This window comes from Anomaloglossus baeobatrachus, chromosome 3, assembly GCF_048569485.1.
Source record: "Anomaloglossus baeobatrachus isolate aAnoBae1 chromosome 3, aAnoBae1.hap1, whole genome shotgun sequence".
Lineage (NCBI taxonomy): Eukaryota > Metazoa > Chordata > Amphibia > Anura > Aromobatidae > Anomaloglossus > Anomaloglossus baeobatrachus.
Window position 1 is genome coordinate 8,422,433 of NC_134355.1, and position 18,149 is coordinate 8,440,581.

The 18,149-nt window shown below is 55.1% G+C and overlaps 1 protein-coding gene across 5 annotated transcripts in view; it reads right to left on the minus strand.

Annotated features, from left to right (window-relative positions):
• Window positions 1-18,149, minus strand: part of MDGA1 (MAM domain containing glycosylphosphatidylinositol anchor 1) — a 506,924-nt gene that overhangs the window by 236,775 nt on the left and 252,000 nt on the right. For all 5 annotated transcript variants that reach the window (XM_075338981.1, XM_075338978.1, XM_075338979.1 and 2 more), the window contains exon 2: window positions 7,325-7,464. In XM_075338981.1, the coding sequence (XP_075195096.1) occupies window positions 7,325-7,464 (140 nt within the window). The remainder of the gene's footprint in view (window positions 1-7,324; window positions 7,465-18,149) is intronic.

The following is an 18,149-nucleotide window of genomic DNA, read 5'->3' on the forward strand; positions in this document are numbered from 1 at the left end:
GGGTGCAGAGAAGAGCCACCAAGATTATTAGAGGAATGGGTGGGCTGCAATACCAAGACAGGTTATTAAACTTGGGGTTATTTAGTTTGGAAAAACGAAGGCTTAGGGGGGATCTAATCACAATGTATAAATATATGAGGGGACAGTACAGAGACCTTTCCAAAGATCTTTTTACACCAAGGCCTGCGACTGGAACACGGGGGCATCCACTACGTCTTGAGGAAAGAAGGTTTAATCATAATCACAGACGAGGATTCTTTACTGTACGAGCAGTGAGACTATGGAACTCTCTGCCACATGATGTTGTAATGAGTGATTCACTACTAACATTTAAGCAGAGCCTGGACGCCTTTCTTGAAAAATGTAATATTACCAGTTATGTATATTAGATTTTATGACAGGGTATTGATCCAGGGAACTAGTCTGATTGCCGGATGTAGAGTCAGGAAGGAAATTTTTTCCCCATTGGAACTTGTTTGCCACATTGGGGGTTTTTTTGCCTTCCTCTGGATCAACATGTTAGGCTACAGGTTGAACTAGATGGACTTAGAGTCTCCCTTCAACCTTAAAAACTATGATACTATGATACTATGATACCCATCAGTCTCCAGACTTCTTCCACCACCCATCAGTCTCCAGATTTCTTCCATCACCCTTTAGTCTCCAGACGTCTTTCATCACCTGCCAGTCTCCAGATTTCATCCACCATCCATCAGTCTCCAGGCTTCTTCCACCACCCATCAGTCTTCAGATTTCTTCCACCACCCATCAGTCCCCAGACTTCTTCCACCACCCATCAGTCTCCAGACTTCTTCCACCACCCACCAGTCTCCAGACGTCTTTCATCACCTTCCAGTCTCCAGATTTCTTCCACCATCCATCAGTCTCCAGGCTTCTTCCACCACCCATCAGTCTTCAGACTTCTTCCACCACCCACCAGTCTCCAGACATCTTCCACCACCCACCAACCTCCAGACATCTTCCACCACCCACCAGCCTCCAGACATCTTCCACCACCCACCAGCCTCCAGACATCTTCCACCACCCACCAGTCTCCAGACATCTTCCACCACCCACCAGCCTCCAGACATCTTCCACCACCCACCAGCCTCCAGACATCTTCCACCACCCACCAGCCTCCAGATTTCTTCCACCACCCACCAGCCTCCAGACATCTTCCACCACCCATCAGTCTACAGATTTCTTCCATCACTCATCAGTCTCCAGACATCTTCCACCACCCACCAGCCTCCTGATTTCTTCCACCACCCACCAGCCTCCAGATTTCTTCCACCACCCACCAGTCTCCAGACTTCTTCCATCACTCACCAGTCTCCAGACATCTTCCACCACCCACCAGCCTCCAGACATCTTCCACCACCCACCAGCCTCCAGATTTCTTCCACCACCCACCAGCCTCCAGACATCTTCCACCACCCATCAGTCTACAGATTTCTTCCATCACTCATCAGTCTCCAGACATCTTCCACCACCCACCAGCCTCCAGATTTCTTCCACCACCCACCAGTCTCCAGACATCTTCCACCACCCACCAGCCTCCAGATTTCTTCCACCACCCACCAGCCTCCAGACTTCTTCCATCACTCACCAGTCTCCAGACATCTTCCACCACCCACCAGCCTCCAGACATCTTCCACCACCCACCAGTCTCCAGACATCTTCCACCACCCATCAGTCTCCAGGCTTCTTCCACCACCCATCAGTCTTCAGATTTCTTCCACCACCCATCAGTCCCCAGACTTCTTCCACCACCCATCAGTCTCCAGACTTCTTCCACCACCCACCAGTCTCCAGACGTCTTTCATCACCTGCCAGTCTCCAGATTTCTTCCACCATCCATCAGTCTCCAGGCTTCTTCCACCACCCATCAGTCTTCAGACTTCTTCCACCACCCACCAGTCTCCAGACATCTTCCACCACCCACCAACCTCCAGACATCTTCCACCACCCACCAGTCTCCAGACATCTTCCATCACTCACCAGTCTCCAGACATCTTCCACCACCCACCAGCCTCCAGACATCTTCCACCACCCACCAGTCTCCAGACATCTTCCACCACCCACCAGCCTCCAGACATCTTCCACCACCCACCAGCCTCCAGACATCTTCCACCACCCACCAGTCTCCAGACATCTTCCACCACCCACCAGCCTCCAGACATCTTCCACCACCCACCAGCCTCCAGACATCTTCCACCACCCACCAGCCTCCAGATTTCTTCCACCACCCACCAGCCTCCAGACATCTTCCACCACCCATCAGTCTACAGATTTCTTCCATCACTCATCAGTCTCCAGACATCTTCCACCACCCACCAGCCTCCAGACATCTTCCACCATCCACCAGTCTCCAGACTTCTTCCATCACTCACCAGTCTCCAGACATCTTCCACCCCCCACCAGCCTCCAGACATCTTCCACCACCCACCAGTCTCCAGACATCTTCCACCACCCACCAGCCTCCAGACATCTTCCACCACCCACCAGTCTACAGACATCTTCCACCACCCACCAGCCTCCAGACATCTTCCACCACCCACCAGCCTCCAGACATCTTCCACCACCCATCAGTCTACAGATTTCTTTCATCACTCATCAGTCTCCAGACATCTTTCATCACCCGCCAGTCTCCAGGCACCTTACGAACTTTTGTCACATTCCCTCTCTATGCAGAGTTGATTGGTTTCGCAATGTCAGACGATTGGCAGGAACCTTATTTGCCCACATTGCTCAGCACACACAGCCTCTACTCTCCGTCTTTCCCCCCGATCTCCTCTATGGAGGCCTCAATGATGACCCCCGTTCGTCCGTGTCCTGCATTGTGCCTCACAATCTTCCGCGTCCTCGACTTCTGATAACTGCTGAGCTTTTTGTCGTAAGATTTGTATCATTGTCTTACTAGGCTGATACTAAGACTTCAGACTCCTGAGATCATAAAATAATACATCAAAAAGCTTCCACCGAATGTAAAACCTTCCTGCTACATAAGTAATAGACTCGAGCGAGGGGACAAAAGAACTAGTGATGAAATCTGGGACAATCAATAGACGAGGAAGAAAGAAAAGCTCCAACCAACACTCTTCCCTGCAATCAATCTCCCAAAGCTTTCATTATACAAATATATAAGAGCCCATTCCAGGCGCCGCGGCTGCTCCCTGCATTGTGCTGCCATTCCGGGCTCTTACAAGTAACTGAGCCCAGGTTTGCATTGTCATCCGGGCACTTAATAAAGCGTCCCGATACATTCGTCTCCCAGAACTCAATAAGGATTTAGAGAGAGGAATAAAAAGTGTATTAAATATTTATGACTGTAGCAGAACTGCCGACAAGTCAGAGATCAGAGCGCGGCAGTGACAAGGTCACCGCGGATCCGATGACATCATTACAGAATGGAATCATTGCACAATGAAAAGATCTGGAGTATAGCAGCCGGGATAACAAGCCCAGCCAATTTACTGGCTTTTCTTTATTTGTCGTCCACTAAGGGGACTAGCGCCTGCAATGCTTTAATCACTTTTTCTACATTCTGCGGTATTGCTGTAATGCGGCATGTAGCGCCAAAGATGATCTGCGTTCACCGCCGGACCATGATGGCAGATGTAGGGGTTCTCTGCAGGACCCTGTCATCGCAGTGATCACCCCATTCAGGTGCTGCTGTCAGTAACTGACAGTGGAACCTAAATGGTTAAACAGCAGCGATCAGAGCCAGCACCAGTCACCGCAGTCAGAGGTAGATGCCAGCTGTAAATCACAGCTCCTGAGCCCATTCCACCCATGCTGTCCCTGATGATGTCCATATGCAACAAGGGGTTAATGAGGCTAAGAGCACTGGCATCATCCATGGCCAGGATGAGATTACGCTGGGTTTTCTTGTTGGGAGCTGAACGTTCATCGCCTGCCGGGAGCGGGTCTGAGAGCTGAGCGTTCATCGCCTGCCGGGAGCGGGTCTGAGAGCTGAGCGTTCATCGCCTGCCGGGAGCGGGTCTGAGAGCTGAGCGTTCATCGCCTGCCAGGAGCGGGTCTGAGAGCTGAGCGTTCATCGCCTGCCGGGAGCGGGTCTGAGAGCTGAGCGTTCATCGCCTGCCAGGAGCGGGTCTGAGAGCTGAGCGTTCATCGCCTACCAGGAGCGGGTCTGAGAGCTGAGCGTTCATCATCTGCCGGGAGCGGGTCTGACAGCTGAGCGTTCATCGCATGCCGGGAGCGGGTCTGACAGCTGAGCGTTCATCGCATGCCGGGAGCCGGTCTGAGAGCTGAGTCTTCATCATCTGCCGGGAGCGGATCTGAGAGCTGAGCGGCCATCATCTGCCGGGAGCGGGTCTGAGAGCTGAGCGTTCATCGCCTGCCGGGAGCGGGTCTGAGAGCTGAGCGTTCATCGCCTGCCGGGAGCGGGTCTGACAGCTGAGCGTTCATCATCTGCCGGGAGCGGGTCTGAGAGCTGAGCGTTCATCATCTGCCGGGAGCGGGTCTGAGAGCTGAGTGTTCATCGCCTGCCGGGAGCGGGTCTGAGAGCTGAGCGTTCATCATCTGCCGGGAGCGGGTCTGAGAGCTGAGCGTTCATCGCCTGCCGGGAGCGGGTCTGAGAGCTGAGCGTTCATCGCCTGCCGGGAGCGGGTCTGACAGCTGAGCGTTCATCGCATGCCGGGAGCCGGTCTGAGAGCTGAGTGTTCATCATCTGCCGGGAGCGGATCTGAGAGCTGAGCGTCCATCATCTGCCGGGAGCGGGTCTGAGAGCTGAGCGTTCCTCGCCTGCCGGGAGCGGGTCTGAGAGCTGAGCGTTCATCGCCTGCCGGGAGCGGGTCTGAGAGCTGAGCATTCATCATCTGCCGGGAGCGGGTCTGAGAGCTGAGCGTTCATCATCTGCCGGGAGCGGGTCTGAGAGCTGAGTGTTCATCGCCTGCCGGGAGCGGGTCTGAGAGCTGAGCGTTCATCATCTGCCGGGAGCGGGTCTGAGAGCTGAGCGTTCATCGCCTGCCGGGAGCGGGTCTGAGAGCTGAGCGTTCATCGCCTGCCGGGAGCGGGTCTGAGAGCTGAGCGTTCATCGCCTGCCGGGAGCGGGTCTGAGAGCTGAGCGTGAGAGCTGAGCGTTCATCGCCTGCCGGGAGCGGGTCTGAGAGCTGAGCGTTCATCATCTGCCGGGAGCGGGTCTGAGAGCTGAGCGTTCATCGCCTGCCGGGAGCGGGTCTGAGAGCTGAGCGTTCATCATCTGCCGGGAGCGGGTCTGAGAGCTGAGCGTTCATCATCTGCCGGGAGCGGGTCTGAGAGCTGAGCGTTCATCGCCTGCCGGGAGCGGGTCTGAGAGCTGAGCGTCCATCGCCTGCCGGGAGCGGGTCTGAAAGCTGAGCGTTCATCGCCTGCCGGGAGCGGGTCTGAAAGCTGAGCGTTCATCGCCTGCCGGGAGCGGGTCTGAGAGCTGAGCGTTCATCGCCTGCCGGGAGCGGGTCTGAAAGCTGAGCGTTCATCATCTGCCGGGAGCGGGTCTGAGAGCTGAGCGTTCATCGCCTGCCGGGAGCGGGTCTGAAAGCTGAGCGTTCATCGCCTGCCGGGAGCGGGTCTGAGAGCTGAGCGTTCATCGCCTGACACCACATAGCTATTTAGTCCTGTTTTCAGCCAGGTCTGTGCTATGCTGAATGCACTGAAGGAGTCGTCCACATTATACAACTCATTTTGAAACTTAGAGGAGTTTTCCAGGTTAAATAGAAACTTCTGCACCTTCTTTTTGATAGATTGCTGGATCCTGACAGTGAGCCATGTGCACAATATCAATACCCCTATTTCCAGGCTCCTCACAGAACATGTAATTTCACCTATTCTGACTTTGGCCAAAGGAGATGGATCTGGGCGTCCACAGTGCTGGATTATATTACAATCCATGACTTTCTCCACCGCAGGGCGCTGATCCTGTGTAACAAACTGACCGCACATCCCAGGTGAAGACGGAGAATGTGCAGAGATTTATCCATCATGAGACTGTGTGGGAGTCTCGAGGTGGTGCTGCACAGAGGGTCGGAGTGTGTGAGCTGTAGGGGACATACAGCACTGCAGAGTGTGTGAGCTGTCGGGCACATACAGCACTGCATAGTGTGTGAGCTGTGGGGCACATATAGCACTGCATAGTGTGTGAGCTGTGGGGCAAATACAGCACTGCATAGTGTGTGAGTTGTGGGGCACATATAGCACTGCATAGTGTGTGAGCTGTGGGGGACATACAGCACTGCATAGTGTGTGAGCTGTGGGCACATACAGCACTGCATAGTGTGTGAGCTGTGGGCACATACAGCACTGCATAGTGTGTGAGCTGTGGGGCACATACAGCACTGCATAGAGTGTGAGCTGTGGGGCACATACAGCACTGCATAGTGTGTGAGCTGTGGGCAAATACAGCACTGCATAGTGTGTGAGCTGTGGGGCACATATAGCACTGCATAGTGTGTGAGCTGTGGGGCAAATACAGCACTGCATAGTGTGTGAGTTGTGGGGCACATATAGCACTGCATAGTGTGTGAGCTGTGGGGGGACATACAGCACTGCATAGTGTGTGAGCTGTGGGGCACATACAGCACTGCATAGTGTGTGAGCTGTCGGGCACATACAGCACTGCATAGTGTGTGAGCTGTGGGGCACATACAGCACTGCATAGTGTGTGAGCTGTCGGGCACATACAGCACTGCATAGTGTGTGAGCTGTGGGGCACATACAGCACTGCATAGAGTGTGAGCTGTGGGGCACATACAGCACTGCCTTCTGGGAGATGTAGTGCAGGGGCACAGGGGACAAGCTGGCAGGAGGTTTCAGGATGTAGATGGCTGCGGGGGGCTGCGGGGGCTGATGGGGCCTAAAAGACAAATGTTAGAGAGGACTTTGGGCACTCATTACAGGGAGAGCAGGATCATGCATTTTTGTTCCCAGAATACCCTTGTATTATTCTATTGAGAAGTGCAGGAAACATCATGAGATCACCAGTCTGCAAATTACATGAGTAATGACCATATGAGCAGGAAACAGATGACAATCCTGACAGTGCGCACATGGCACACTGTCAGGATCCGGCAGAAAGTTAATCCCCCCCAAAAAAATTTTTTATTGTGGGGTTCTGTGTTCAAGATTCTTTTCTGATGATCTCAGTAGAGAACGGATAAGAATAAACACTTTTCCTCTGGAGGATCGGTCCATAGACAATCCATAGGTGTGAATGGGAGCTGTGTAATGCCGCTCCTCTCCTGTGGGGGAGCTGCAGAGGAGTCGCCCACTTACTGCCAGGTCTCCCCGATGCTGACATGAGACGCAGCCCCTGCTGGAGTCCTACCTGCGGCCGTGGGTGCCCACTGATCAGACACTGCAGCACCAGCGTGTCGCCCTCGCGGATGGTGTACACGCGCTCGCTCATGTTGTCCTCTTTCACCACGCACGCCTGACCAGCGTGAATTATCTGAGCCTGGGCCGGAGCTGCAAGAAAACCACATATAGGTATGAGCATCACAGACACATATGGCACACATCACAAAACACTATGTGGCGGTATTATTTACACCAGCATTGATATACACATCGTTTGTGGTCACTTCTTCACACCTACAAATGCAATCACTCCAATTCCATGGAAAATTCTCTTTGATTTTGGGGATTTTTCGGATTATTTTTATTTCATAGGTGACCCTTTAATTAACCATTAATTCCTTAAATAGAAGAATGAAAACCGTGGACTTTTTCCCACCTATCCAGCGCCGCCCCTGTCCACAGACTTCTGGCCCTGGATGTGAGCTGCAGTATCAGACACCGCCTGTGGACGGGGTGGCGCTGTTCCTCCTTATTTCTGTCCCTCCAGCTCTAGTGGAAAGCGAGACGTCGTGTCCTCTGCTGCAGAACGGATCCGATCCCAATGTAGGCGGCGGTTTATGGCAGCGACGACTGGTAATTAAGATTAACTATCCTCTCCATCAGGCCCATTGATCTCCCAGGAAGAAAGGACATCACTAAATATAACATTCCTTCAAGTAACGATCAGACGCCGCTCTGCGCTGTATAAAGCGTCCTGTGATGTGGCGGTAAATGGGCCGCGGATGGGTTTTCGCGCTGTTATTGATCTGACAATACAATCTTTGTGATATCATAATGTGTAAATCGATGTCAGGACTCGGCGTTATCTGTGACTCTTCTGCGCCTCGTTGTATCGGGTCCATCAGTAACGTCGCATCCGGAAATTAGATACAAAAGTGACCGCGGCAAAAAGTAACAACGCTCTCCTGGAGGACGGGGGGTGGCGGGCGGACCCCACAGTCAGAGGGTGTGAGGGTTCTATGTACAACAGCTTGTATCTACTGTATATATGTATACATCTCCATATATATCACTCGCCATACATGTATGTACATGCAGCTCCCCCTAGTGGTGACTGCAGACAGAATCTATACAGGGAGCTCCCCCTAGTGGTGACTGCAGACAGAATCTATACAGGGAGCTCCCCCTAGTGGTGACTGCAGACAGGATCTTATCATGTATCTCTGTATACAGGGAGCTCCCCCTAGTGGTGGCTGCAGACAGGATATTATCATGTATCTCTGTATACAGGGAGCTCCCCCTAGTGGTGGCTGCAGACAGGATCTTATCATGTATCTCTGTATACAGGGAGCTCCCCCTAGTGGTGGCTGCAGACAGGATCTTATCATGTATCTCTGTATACAGGGAGCTCCCCCTAGTGGTGGCTGCAGACAGGATATTATCATGTATCTCTGTATACAGGGAGCTCCCCCTAGTGGTGACTGCAGACAGGATCTTATCATATATCTCTGTATACAGGGAGCTCCCCCTAGTGATGGCTGCAGACACGATCTTATCATGTATCTCTGTATACAGGGAGCTCCCCCTAGTGGTGGCTGCAGACAGGATCTTATCATGTATCTCTGTATACAGGGAGCTCCCCCTAGTGGTGACTGCAGACAGGATCTTATCATGTATCTCTGTATACAGGGAGCTACCCCTAGTGGTGGCTACAGACAGGATCTTATCATGTATCTCTGTATACAGGGAGCTCCCCCTAGTGGTGGCTGCAGACAGGATCTTATCATGTATCTCTGTATACAGGGAGCTCCCCCTAGTGGTGGCTGCAGACATGATCTTATCATGTATCTCTGTATACAGGGAGCTCCCTCTAGTGGTGGCCGCAGACAGGATCTTATCATGTATCTCTGTATACAGGGAGCTCCCTCTAGTGGTGGCTGCAGACAGGATCTTATCATGTATCTCTGTATACAGGGAGCTCCCCCTAGTGGTGGCTGCAGACAGGATCTTATCATGTATCTCTGTATACAGGGAGCTCCCCCTAGTGGTGGCTGCAGACAGGATCTTATCATGTATCTCTGTATACAGGGAGCTCCCCCTAGTGGTGGCTGCAGACAGGATCTTATCATGTATCTCTGTATACAGGGAGCTCCCCCTAGTGGTAGCTGCAGATAGGATCTTATCATGTATCTCTGTATACAGGGAGCTCCCCCTAGTGGTGGCTGCAGACAGGATCTTATCATGTATCTCTGTATACAGGGAGCTCCCCCTAGTGGTGGCTGCAGACAGGATCTTATCATGTATCTCTGTATACAGGGAGCTCCCCCTAGTGGTGGCTGCAGACAGGATCTTATCATGTATCTCTGTATACAGGGAGCTCCCCCTAGTGGTGGCTGCAGACAGGATCTTATGTATCTCTGTATACAGGGAGCTACCCCTAGTGGTGGCTGCAGACAGGATCTTATCATGTATCTCTGTATACAGGGAGCTCCCCCCAGTGGTAGCTGCAGATAGGATCTTATCATGTATCTCTGTATACAGGGAGCTCCCCCTAGTGGTGGCTGCAGACAGGATCTTATCATGTATATCTGTATACAGGGAGCTCCCCCTAGTGGTGGCTGCAGACAGGATCTTATCATGTATCTCTGTATACAGGGAGCTCCCCCTAGTGGTGGCTGCAGACAGGATCTTATGTATCTCTGTATACAGGGAGCTACCCCTAGTGGTGGCTGCAGACAGGATCTTATCATGTATTTCTGTATACAGGGAGCTCCCCCTAGTGGTGGCTGCAGACAGGATCTTATCATGTATCTCTGTATACAGGGAGCTCCCCCTAGTGGTGGCTGCAGACAGGATCTTATGTATCTCTGTATACAGGGAGCTCCCCCTAGTGGTGACTGCAGACAGGATCTTATCATGTATCTCTGTATACAGGGAGCTCCCCCTAGTGGTGGCTGCAGACAGGATCTTATCATGTATCTCTGTATACAGGGAGCTCCCCCTAGTGGTGGCTGCAGACAGGATCTTATGTAACTCTGTATACAGGGAGCTCCCCCTAGTGGTGACTGCAGACAGGATCTTATCATGTATCTCTGTATACAGGGAGCTCCCCCTAGTGGTGGCTGCAGACAGGATCTTATCATGTATCTCTGTATACAGGGAGCTCCCCCTAGTGGTGGCTGCAGACAGGATCTTATGTATCTCTGTATACAGGGAGCTCCCCCTAGTGGTGACTGCAGACAGGACCTTATCATGTATCTCTGTATACAGGGAGCTCCCCCTAGTGGTGGCTGCAGACAGGATCTTATCATGTATCTCTGTATACAGGGAGCTCCCCCTAGTGGTGGCTGCAGACAGGATCTTATCATGTATCTCTGTATACAGGGAGCTCCCCCTAGTGGTGGCTGCAGACAGGACCTTATCATGTATCTCTGTATACAGGGAGCTCCCCCTAGTGGTGGCTGCAGACAGAATCTTATCATGTATCTCTGTATACAGGGAGCTCCCCCTAGTGGTGACTGCAGACAGGATCTTATCATGTATCTCTGTATACAGGGAGCTCCCCCTAGTGGTGGCTGCAGACAGGACCTTATCATGTATCTCTGTATACAGGGAGCTCCCCCTAGTGGTGGCTGCAGACAGGATCTTATCATGTATCTCTGTATACAGGGAGCTCCCCTAGTGGTGACTGCAGACAGGATCTTATCATGTATCTCTGTATACAGGGAGCTCCCCCTAGTGGTGGCTGCAGACAGGATCTTATGTATCTCTGTATACAGGGAGCTCCCCCTAGTGGTGGCTGCAGACAGGATCTTATCATTTATTTCTGACTTTAGATGATCATTCAGTAAGACAAGCAATCACTGTGGCAAAGAACAGACTCTCAGATCAAGAATATACAGGAAACCTATACAGAGGATTCTCCATAATGGATGCAAAAAATAGACAATACCTTGGGTCAAGTGACTGTTACATTAATTGTCTTGTATCTGATGTAAAGAGCCGGGAAATTAATCACATGCGATGACTTTAATGAGTAATTAATTAGATGCATGGCGATGCTGAGTAGACGGATGGCTTCGGTCGTGTTTGCTGCTTGTTTGCCATAATTTCCAGTGTAAGTGACAGCCGCTCGTGTGAGCGGAGAAGAAAATCTGCAGCAGCGAAGTATGAGAAATATACGCGGTAAATAAATGTGGATTTCCTACAGTTTCACTTAAAGGGACCCTGCCATCATGATTTAACATGTTAAGGTAAAGATATAGCTCCAATGGGGTTATTATACTGATTTAGAAGATCCTCTAGTGCAGAAATCCACAGCCCGCATCTGGATTAATTCATTAGAGAGGTTTTTGTGAAATATCCTTTTCATGCATCGGAGCGGAACTGTGAGACAGGAATGTGGGGCAGATGTGTGGGGCGGGACTGTGGGGCAGATGTGTGGGGCAGATGTGTGGGGCAGATGTGTGGGGCGGGACTGTGGGGCAGATGTGTGGGGCGGGACTGTGGGGCAGATGTGTGGGGCGGGACTGTGAGGCAGATGTGTGGGGCGGGACTGTGAGGCAGATGTGTGGGGCGGGACTGTGGGGCAGATGTGTGGGGCGGGACTGTGGGGCAGATGTGTGGGGCGGGACTGTGAGGCAGATGTGTGGGGCGGGACTGTGAGGCAGATGTGTGGGGCGGGACTGTGAGGCAGATGTGTGGGGCGGGACTGTGGGGCAGATGTGTGGGGCGGGACTGTGAGGCAGATGTGTGGGGCGGGACTGTGAGGCAGATGTGTGGGGCGGGACTGTGAGGCAGATGTGTGGGGCAGATGTGTGGGGCGGGACTGTGAGGCAGATGTGTGGGGCGGGACTGTGGGGCAGATGTGTGGGGCGGGACTGTGGGGCAGATGTGTGGGGCGGGACTGTGAGGCAGATGTGTGGGGCGGGACTGTGAGGCAGATGTGTGGGGCGGGACTGTGAGGCAGATGTGTGGGGCAGATGTGTGGGGCGGGACTGTGAGGCAGATGTGTGGGGCGGGACTGTGGGGCAGATGTGTGGGGCGGGACTGTGAGGCAGATGTGTGGGGCGGGACTGTGAGGCAGATGTGTGGGGCGGGACTGTGAGGCAGATGTGTGGGGCGGGACTGTGGGGCAGATGTGTGGGGCGGGACTGTGGGGCAGATGTGTGGGGCGGGACTGTGGGGCAGATGTGTGGGGCGGGACTGTGGGGCAGATGTGTGGGGCGGGACTGTGGGGCAGATGTGTGGGGCGGGACTGTGGGGCGGGACTGTGGGGCGGGACTGTGGGGCAGATGTGTGGGGCGGGACTGTGAGGCAGATGTGTGGGGCGGGACTGTGGGGCAGATGTGTGGGGCGGGACTGTGGGGCAGATGTGTGGGGCGGGACTGTGAGGCAGATGTGTGGGGCGGGACTGTGGGGCAGATGTGTGGGGCGGGACTGTGGGGCAGATGTGTGGGGCGGGACTGTGAGGCAGATGTGTGGGGCAGATGTGTGGGGCGGGACTGTGAGGCAGATGTGTGGGGCGGGACTGTGGGGCAGATGTGTGGGGCGGGACTGTGGGGCAGATGTGTGGGGCGGGACTGTGAGGCAGATGTGTGGGGCAGATGTGTGGGGCGGGACTGTGAGGCAGATGTGTGGGGCGGGACTGTGGGGCAGATGTGTGGGGCGGGACTGTGGGGCAGATGTGTGGGGCGGGACTGTGAGGCAGATGTGTGGGGCGGAACTGTGGGGCAGATGTGTGGGGCGGGACTGTGGGGCAGATGTGTGGGGCGGGACTGTGGGGCGGGACTGTGAGGCAGATGTGTGGGGCGGGACTGTGGGGAAGATGTGTGGCGAGGCTGTGAGGCAGATGTGTGGGGCGGGACTGTGGGGCGGGACTGTGGGGCAGATGTGTGGGGCGGGACTGTGGGGCAGATGTGTGGGGCGGGACTGTGGGGCAGATGTGTGGGGCGGGACTGTGGGGAAGATGTGTGGGGCGGGACTGTGGGGCAGATGTGTGGGGCAGATGTGTGGGGCAGATGTGTGGGGCAGATGTGTGGGGCAGATGTGTGGGGCGGGACTGTGGGGCAGATGTGTGGGGCGGGACTGTGAGGCAGATGTGTGGGGCGGGACTGTGAGGCAGATGTGTGGGGCGGGACTGTGAGGCAGATGTGTTGGGCGGGACTGTGAGGCAGATGTGTGGGGCGGGACTGTGGGGCAGATGTGTGGGGCGGGACTGTGGGGCAGATGTGTGGGGCGGGACTGTGGGGCAGATGTGTGGGGCGGGACTGTGGGGCAGATGTGTGGGGCGGGACTGTGGGGCGGGACTGTGAGGCAGATGTGTGGGGCAGATGTGTGGGGCGGGACTGTGGGGCGGGACTGTGAGGCAGATGTGTGGGGCGGGACTGTGGGGCAGATGTGTGGGGCGGGACTGTGAGGCAGATGTGTGGGGCGGGACTGTGGGGCAGATGTGTGGGGCGGGACTGTGGGGCAGATGTGTGGGGCGGGACTGTGAGGCAGATGTGTGGGGCGGGACTGTGGGGCAGATGTGTGGGGCGGGACTGTGGGGCAGATGTGTGGGGCGGGACTGTGAGGCAGATGTGTGGGGCAGATGTGTGGGGCGGGACTGTGAGGCAGATGTGTGGGGCGGGACTGTGGGGCAGATGTGTGGGGCAGATGTGTGGGGCGGGACTGTGGGGCGGGACTGTGAGGCAGATGTGTGGGGCGGGACTGTGGGGCAGATGTGTGGGGCGGGACTGTGAGGCAGATGTGTGGGGCGGGACTGTGGGGCAGATGTGTGGGGCGGGACTGTGGGGCAGATGTGTGGGGCGGGACTGTGAGGCAGATGTGTGGGGCGGGACTGTGGGGCAGATGTGTGGGGCGGGACTGTGGGGCAGATGTGTGGGGCGGGACTGTGAGGCAGATGTGTGGGGCAGATGTGTGGGGCGGGACTGTGAGGCAGATGTGTGGGGCGGGACTGTGGGGCAGATGTGTGGGGCGGGACTGTGGGGCAGATGTGTGGGGCGGGACTGTGAGGCAGATGTGTGGGGCAGATGTGTGGGGCGGGACTGTGAGGCAGATGTGTGGGGCGGGACTGTGGGGCAGATGTGTGGGGCGGGACTGTGGGGCAGATGTGTGGGGCGGGACTGTGAGGCAGATGTGTGGGGCGGGACTGTGGGGCAGATGTGTGGGGCGGGACTGTGGGGCAGATGTGTGGGGCGGGACTGTGGGGCGGGACTGTGAGGCAGATGTGTGGGGCGGGACTGTGGGGAAGATGTGTGGCGAGGCTGTGAGGCAGATGTGTGGGGCGGGACTGTGGGGCGGGACTGTGGGGCAGATGTGTGGGGCGGGACTGTGGGGCAGATGTGTGGGGCGGGACTGTGGGGCAGATGTGTGGGGCAGGACTGTGGGGAAGATGTGTGGGGCGGGACTGTGGGGCAGATGTGTGGGGCAGATGTGTGGGGCAGATGTGTGGGGCGGGACTGTGGGGCAGATGTGTGGGGCAGGACTGTGGGGAAGATGTGTGGGGCAGGACTGTGGGGAAGATGTGTGGGGCGGGACTGTGGGGCAGATGTGTGGGGAGGGACTGTGGGGCAGATGTGTGGGGCAGATGTGTGGGGCAGATGTGTGGGGCAGATGTGTGGGGCGGGACTGTGGGGCAGATGTGTGGGGCAGGACTGTGGGGAAGATGTGTGGGGCAGGACTGTGGGGAAGATGTGTGGGGCAGGACTGTGGGGCAGATGTGTGGGGCAGATGTGTGGGGCGGGACTGTGGGGCAGATGTGTGGGGCAGGACTGTGGGGAAGATGTGTGGGGCAGGACTGTGGGGCAGATGTGTGGGGAGGGACTGTGGGGCAGATGTGTGGGGCGGGACTGTGGGGCAGGACTGTGGGGCAGGACTGTGGGGCAGATGTGTGGGGCAGGACTATGGGGAAGGACTGTGGGGTGTGACTGTGAGGCGGGACTGTGACGCACTGGCAAAACCAGGTAGTCATAGATAGGCCCCCGCATAACACCCTTCCTCACCTAGGAAACACACAGCCGACCTGAAACCCTAGTCACCCCCCCTTAAGGAAAGACAGGCACACCAGTGGGCGGGACCAGGCGGTTGGGACACGCACACCCAGGGGTCCAGACAACCTGGGGCGGGAAAACTTCAAGTTGGTATTTCAAGTTGAGAGGAGTGAGGCTGGGGCTAGGGGCAGCTCCAGGAGGAGAAGGTCAAGTTGGACGGTGCCAGGGTCGGAGCCCTGGTACCGTGGCTGGGTGAGAAAACCACCTAGACCAGGGGTCTCAAACACGCGGCCCGCGTGCCGCATGCGGCCCTTCAGGTGGCTTCTTGCGGCCCGCTGGCCCGTGGACCCGGTAAAGATGGCGACCGGTGCAAGGGGCCGCAGCCTCCAGCTATCTATTTCAGTTTACAGTTTTGCCTTTGCCGGGCACAGTAAAGTTCTCGCTGCAGAACACAATAACAGCCGCCTGCCAATCAGAGGCAAGCACCTGCTCCATATGACCTCAGATGCTTACCTGTGATTGGCCAGTGGCTGTTGTGCAGTGAGAACTGCTCTGAGTGCTCTGCACGCGCCGGCAGAAAGTTCAGCAGTGACAGGCAGGAGCTGTGATCATTATCGGGTCCACATGCCTGCGTGCTGCTGAGCCGACGGAGGATAGCTGAGCAGATTGTTTTTGTGTGTTTCTGCCGCTGGCTGAGCCTGCACAGGGTGTGTGTGTGTGTGTGTGTGTCTGTTAGCTGAGGCTGCACAGGGTGTGTGTGTGTGTCTTAGCTGAGGCTGCACAGGGTGTGTGTGTGTGTGTGTTAGCTGAGGCTGCACAGGGTGTGTGTGTGTGTGTCTTAGCTGAGGCTGCACAGGGTGTGTGTGTGTGTCTTAGCTGAGGCTGCACAGGGTGTGTGTGTGTGTCTGTTAGCTGAGGCTGCACAGGGTGTGTGTGTGTGTGTGTGTGTGTGTGTGTGTGTGTGTGTGTCAGCTGAGGCTGCACAGGGTGTGTGTGTGTCTGTTAGCTGAGGCTGCACAGGGTGTGTGTGTGTGTGTGTGTGTGTTAGCTGAGGCTGCACAGGGTGTGTGTGTGTGTGTCAGCTGAGGCTGCACAGGGTGTGTGTGTCTGTTAGCTGAGGCTGCACAGGGTGTGTGTGTGCCTGTTAGCTGAGGCTGCACAGGGTGTGTGTGTGTGTGTGTCTGTTAGCTGAGGCTGCACAGGGTTTGTGTGTGTGTGTGTCTGTTAGCTGAGGCTGCACAGGGTGTGTTTGTGTGTCTGTTAGCTGAGGCTGCACAGGGTGTGTGTGTGTGTGTGTGTGTGTGTGTGTGTCTGTTAGCTGAGGCTGCACAGGGTGTGTGTGTCTTAGCTGAGGCTGCACAGGGTGTGTGTGTGTGTGTGTCTTAGCTGAGGCTGCACAGGGTTTGTGTGTGTGTGTGTCTTAGCTGAGGCTGCACAGGGTTTGTGTGTGTGTCTGTTAGCTGAGGCTGCACAGGGTTTGTGTGTGTGTGTGTCAGCTGAGGCTGCACAGGGTTTGTGTGTGTGTCTGTTAGCTGAGGCTGCACAGGGTGTGTGTGTGTGTCTGTTAGCTGAGGCTGCACAGGGTGTGTGTGTGTGTGTTAGCTGAGGCTGCACAGGGTGTGTGTGTGTGTGTCTGTTAGCTGAGGCTGCACAGGGTGTGTGCGTGTGTCTGTTAGCTGAGGCTGCACAGGGTGTGTGTGTGTGTGTGTGTCAGCTGAGGCTGCACAGGGTTTGTGAGTGTGTCTGTTAGCTGAGGCTGCACAGGGTGTGTGTGTGTGTTAGCTGAGGCTGCACAGGGTGTGTGTGTGTGTTAGCTGAGGCTGCACAGGGTGTGTGTGTGTGTTAGCTGAGGCTGCACAGGGTGTGTGTGTGTGTGTGTTAGCTGAGGCTGCACAGGGTGTGTGTGTGTGTGTGTGTTAGCTGAGGCTGCACAGGGTGTGTGTGTGTGTCTGTTAGCTGAGGCTGCACAGGGTGTGTGTGTGTGTGTTAGCTGAGGCTGCACAGGGTGTGTGTGTGTGTGTCTGTTAGCTGAGGCTGCACAGGGTGTGTGCGTGTGTCTGTTAGCTGAGGCTGCACAGGGTGTGTGTGTGTGTGTGTGTCAGCTGAGGCTGCACAGGGTTTGTGAGTGTGTCTGTTAGCTGAGGCTGCACAGGGTGTGTGTGTGTGTTAGCTGAGGCTGCACAGGGTGTGTGTGTGTGTTAGCTGAGGCTGCACAGGGTGTGTGTGTGTGTTAGCTGAGGCTGCACAGGGTGTGTGTGTGTGTGTGTTAGCTGAGGCTGCACAGGGTGTGTGTGTGTGTTACCTGAGGCTGCACAGGGTGTGTGTGTGTGTGTGTGTGTGTTAGCTGAGGCTGCACAGGGTGTGTGTGTTAGCTGAGGCTGCACAGGGTGTGTGTGTGTGTGTGTGTGATTACTACAAGAAGACATGCATGGGGCACATTAATACAAGAAAGGGACCTGCATGAAGCACATTATTATAAGAAGGGGACCTGCATGGGGGCACATTATTATAAGAAGGGGACCTGCATGGGGGCACATTATTATAAGAAGGGGACCTGCATGGGGCACATTGCTACAAGGGGGCAAGGATGCGCACATTTTTACAGAATGGGGAACAGGATGGGGCACATTACTACAAGATGTTGGCCAAAATTACTATGCAGTGCTTATTGTAAATAAAACTGTATTACTTACAAAAAAATGTGTGCATTATATATATATATATATATATATGGTACCACTACCAATGTCACTTTGTCCTGAAAAGAATGTGGCCCCTCAAATTATTTTTTTTTCTGTGTGCGGCCCATACACCCAGCTGAGTTTGAGACCCCTGACCTAGACAATACCTCTATAAAAA